Source organism: Amblyomma americanum, chromosome 5 (genome assembly GCF_052857255.1).
Source record: "Amblyomma americanum isolate KBUSLIRL-KWMA chromosome 5, ASM5285725v1, whole genome shotgun sequence".
Lineage (NCBI taxonomy): Eukaryota > Metazoa > Arthropoda > Arachnida > Ixodida > Ixodidae > Amblyomma > Amblyomma americanum.
In genome coordinates, this window is record NC_135501.1 from 180,880,024 (window position 1) to 180,884,830 (window position 4,807).

Consider the following 4,807-nt stretch of genomic DNA (forward strand, 5'->3'; position numbering starts at 1 on the left):
GGTGATGAAGATGATGGCACAGCCGGTCGTATTGATCCAGCTGTTCCCGCCGCTACCCCCGCCCCTGTACCGCCTCCAGCGACTCCAGCGACTCAAGCTCCTCCATTGCCTCCCCTGTCTACTTTGACACCAGTGTCTCCAGCAACTTCTAAACCAGAAGACCAAACTGCCCCACCATTTACAGTGGGTGAGTGCGTTGTGCGTTGTACTGCACACAAGCTGCTAACGCAATCATGCGTCAAGGAAATAGTTAAAGGTGGTAGGGTTCTAACGCAGGTAAACTGAGAAGACGTGCGAAAGCATGTGCTCCTCATTCGCCTCTTCTTTCTGGCATGTGCATGTGCACCTTTCATATTCACACCTTGTCTCCACTCTGAGACAGCTGGCCTGACGCTCCTGCGAACCTATCCGAGCTTCCTCCCATTGGCTGCAGCTTTCGCGACGCTCCTCCGAACTAACCCGAGTTTACCCGAGTTACCCCGATGCTTTACGCAAAGTTTTTATTTGGTTCGACCCCGTTAAGCGATGCATTTGCACTACAACGTCTTTAAGCTAAGTTGAGTTGAGAGTTGCGCGGCACTTGATTGCTAGGTGCTTAACCGACTAAGAATGTCATGCATCGGAGCGAGAGGTCAATACGTTTTTTTTTTTTGCGGTACCACGAATAGAAATTTTCGACACATTCCACTTTGTTTCAGAAGGCAACTACGAGTTAGTCAGTGAGCGAGGGAGTCAGTGAGTGAGTCGGAGAGTGAGTTTGTTCTTTAGTTAATTATTCGCCGATAATAAAGCTACGCATCTTCATGGGGTAAGGGAAAACACATCTCTTTAGCAATTATGCGACATACCGCTGGCTCGAAATATGGAAATAGCTAATTTACCTTTTCCAGTATCTCTTACTGCAACGCACTAAACTTGTTAAATTGGTATGTCGTCGTCATGAGATAAAAGTGATTTGTCCAGAACTTGAGAGAAAAAAACATGCTCCAACTTTATCACTGCTACACTGCTCAATACGACTGCTTGGCACCAACATCACCGTCGCTAAATAAACTTGCAAAACATCTAATCAGACTGGCATGAGCCACTAGAATGCTTTAAAATTTCTTATTTTGTGATGTTCTAGCACCGTTCTTGCGTTCATTTATCACCCCAGTTAACGCTTTTGCAATGCCACACGCATTCTCCTGCAGTCGAAATGTCACTCCGTTGGGTTTCAAACTTGGAACAGCTACCAGTATGAAGAGTTTTTCTTATTATTAGAGGCGCTTGCTCGTTTACAAATGAACAACGTCCTGAAGCCGCAGAACACGTTATTCACTTGCTTTCAAGCTGAAAAAAAAGGAATAGCCGCCAAATGAAGAGATCTTGCTTGATTTGTTTTATTCTGTTATCTTTAAATTTTCAAGTCCATAAGTTTAGGTCACTTCCCAGTAAAAAAAATCATTACAACACACACTTCTCATAAAAGCACCTAAACACACGATGAGAAAAAGATTGATGGCCCCAAGCAAAGATAATATAGATGTTTTTTTCATTGAAATCTTTTGTTTTTATCCCATGTCTTGGACGGCGGCCCAACATGCAGGTCCGCCGATCACTACAATGCCGACAATTACAACGACACCGACGACCACTACTATGAAGCCGATCCAGCCTCCGCCACTGCTGTGCTCAGTGAGCTACATTGTGGGGATCCCTTCGCTGTACACACCGGACAAGACTTGCGATATCGTGATGTACACCCACGTCTACTTCGAGAGCGGAAAGGTGCTCGCTGTGGACAGCGAAGCCAGCTATGGGGTATTCAAGAATGTCTGCAGCCTTTACACTGACACCACCTGCGGCCTCTCGTTCGATATCCGGTATGTGTTTTGCAGAATTATTGGCAAAATGGTTCATTTTTCGAAGTCGTAATAGCGAGCCAGTAATAGGCATCGCTCATGCCCTTTATGTATGTACTTTCATTTGTCGCTCCCAGGTGCATTGGTCTCCATTATTATCGATAGATTAGACACATTTTGGTTACTCTCGGCACCGCGGATAGTTTTTCGTTTTTCAAATAAGGCGCAACATTGGCACATGTCATGCGGAATTCAATCTCCTTTGCCGCCGGAAACTCACTGGTTTTGTAAAGGTGCAAGCTTTCCCTTGTCCTGGCATTCGGCTTGTCAGGGGTGAAAGGCTTGAAAAAAGGATCTTGACGCCTCCTTAAGAAGACAAAGAAAATATTGCCAGCTGACAGCGTTTGTTAGGCCATTCGCTTCGCATTGCGGAAGTGCTAGGTTTTATTCTGAGTGCCGCCAAACACACACCAGTTTTCTAATGGGCGCATGCTTTCGTCTGTCCTGAACCAACCGAATGTATTAGTTAACTGCTTAACGGGTGGCAATTCTTTCCCTAGACGATCAGCGGTAGGGGCTAGGAGAATTTGGCTTGAGGACGCATCGAAAGGTGGTGAGATTGATTTTATGCCGTGGAGGCAGCATTATTCCGAAGCTGAACTGGAGAAACCTCCACGGCATCACTTAAGTTGCGTCCAAATCAGAAGAGTGGTTTGCCGCATATCAGGGTGTAATAAATTGCTCTTTACTGTTAACGCAGTTATTTGGTTAATATATCCTGTGGATGGGGAGGTTATATGTTTTTTTAAATTATGAAACATCATTTCAGCGCACAGAAACACACGGACAGACAGACACCACGGCCAAAATATTTTTTTTTGTTTTTTGGTACAATCGGTCGAGAGAAATACCCTGTTTCAAAGAAGACGTTTTTAACAATGGCCTTCAGTTGAAAATGCAGAGCTCTCAGAAGCAATCGTCACCGATGGATGGCGCAGATTGTTGGTGTCGGAGATTCCTGGGCTTGAAGATATTCAGCGGGTGGAAATGTCATATATCAAGCTGGCCACTCATTGAATTCAGCATCAGTGAAAACTAAGACTGCGGAATTGAGAACATCGCCCTGCTGCTAAAATAAGCTGTCGAGGCTTCGAAACACGTCGCGTGCTTTGCATGCAGATAGGTGGGCGTTTAGCTCGTACTATCCGCCGAGGTTGTAAACACTTGTAAACACTGCTGAGGTTGCAATGCCTTATCGAACTGCGGGTTTGTCAAATGCATTCTCATTACACGTACGGACTGGGCGAACTTACGGTTGCAAAAACAATTAAGCAATTACCGTTTCAATCTCATTTTCTTTCCCAGCTATTTGTCCGTGGACATATTCCGTACGGTGGAACTACGGGACGAGCTGGAGGCTCTTATGCGTACGTCGAGGATCAACCACTACGGAATCCTGAACCTTTACGGAACGCAAGAAATTGTAGGGAGATTCGCTGTGACGGCGGCTGCAACATTCAAGGCAAGTCGTTCGCGTAATTCGGTTCGTGCCTGAAAAAAAATAATGCGTTAGTTTGTCGCTATCTCTCCGTATGACAGAAACGAAGATAGGGCGCTCGGGGTCTTCGGCAACGCTCCTAAAAAGCGGGCACCCAGGAGCAGGAAAAAAGCCGCCGCAGTGGCTCAGCAGTTATGGCGCTTGACTGCTGACCGGAGGCGCGGTTTCGATCCCGACCGCGGCGGTCGAGCTTCGATGGAGGCGAAATTCTAGAGGCCCGTGTACTGTCCGATGTCGGTGCACGTTAAAGAGCCCAAGCTAGTCAAAATTTCGAGAGCCCTTCACTACGTACGGCGTCCCTCATAGCCTGAGTCGCTTTGGGACGTTAAATCCCCATAACGCAAAGTAAAGCAAATCAACAGGAGGAAAATCTCCATTGATGGTTATCTTTGCCTCTCTAATAGAGATTGAAAAATAAGCCATTGGTTGCACTCCTGATATCGTCGTGCTTAGGAACCGGCTTTGCTCACTTTTCGGTAGGCCCTGCATAAGCTATTAAACGGGGAATTTAAAGCACCCGTACTGGATTAACTATAGTAGGGCATAACATTTGGACCGTTGGTCAGACACACAGAGGGAAGTGAAGCGCTGCTTAATTGTACCTAAGTAAATATGTATATATGACTAGGTTTACTAGAAACTGCGCAGTCTGGTTTAAGTTACACGCGCAAGCTAATATTGCGCTTCTTGGAACGATTACATAAATACAAGATGCGAAAGTGGCGCGGGCGATCTTTCTGGAAATTATTTCACAGTAAGTAGAAGCAAGAACAAGTAGAAGTATAACAAAAAGCGGTTATTTTGGGCTCATGTAAAAAATCCTCTTTTTCGAGAAGTACCACCGAAGGGCGTGCTTATGAACGAGTTGTGTCCTACATCCCGATGACTTCAGGTTCCAGGACCTCTCTATCAAGTCTTATGTTCCCAATTTTAAATTCCAATGAACTTTACACTAGCTAGTAGCGCTAGTTCTCTCTGCATCTTCCTTACATCCTGTCTTAAGTCGCACTTTCCTTTCTTTAACATGCGATTACCACGTCGGCTCCTGTACTGGATGTGTTCAGAGTGATGAGCAGTCAGAGAAACAGTCCTATTCTTAGTCGAATAAATTATTGATACAACGTAACGATAGTCTTGGACAACTCGCCTGTCAGCTTGGTAATCAGCTAAAGCGGTAAATATTTTGCTGATTAATTTAACTAATACTGAATTACGTGACAGGTACAATCACCGGCATAAATATGAAATACCCGCATGAACGTGACTAAGCATCTGAGGGGTGGCATGCTGTTCCTGGCTCGCTTTCGTCATAGAGAATGCCAAACTTTCTTTAAAGCACAGTAAAGGCACGAAGTGACCGAAGCTAGTTCACCATTGTGCAACAGGGACTCTATTAAACGACCCC

At 45.4% G+C, this 4,807-nt stretch overlaps 1 protein-coding gene across 1 annotated transcript; it reads left to right on the forward strand.

The window, feature by feature from the left end:
- LOC144134430 (uncharacterized) lies at positions 1-3,399 on the forward strand. The gene is made up of 3 exons (XM_077667346.1): positions 1-187; positions 1,589-1,865; positions 3,210-3,399. Exons 2-3 carry the CDS (start codon positions 1,606-1,608, stop codon positions 3,397-3,399), a joined length of 450 nt encoding a protein of 149 aa, XP_077523472.1. The 5' UTR covers positions 1-187; positions 1,589-1,605.
- Positions 3,400-4,807: the final 1,408 nt, after the last annotated feature.

Bases quoted from the DNA above. Each gene is read 5' to 3' on its own strand.
- LOC144134430 (XM_077667346.1), top strand. From the start codon at position 1,606: ATGCCGACAATTACAACGACACCGACGACCACTACTATGAAGCCGATC. The intron at 1,866-3,209 runs GTATGTGTTTTG...TTTCTTTCCCAG, and splicing joins GGCCTCTCGTTCGATATCCG to CTATTTGTCCGTGGACATAT.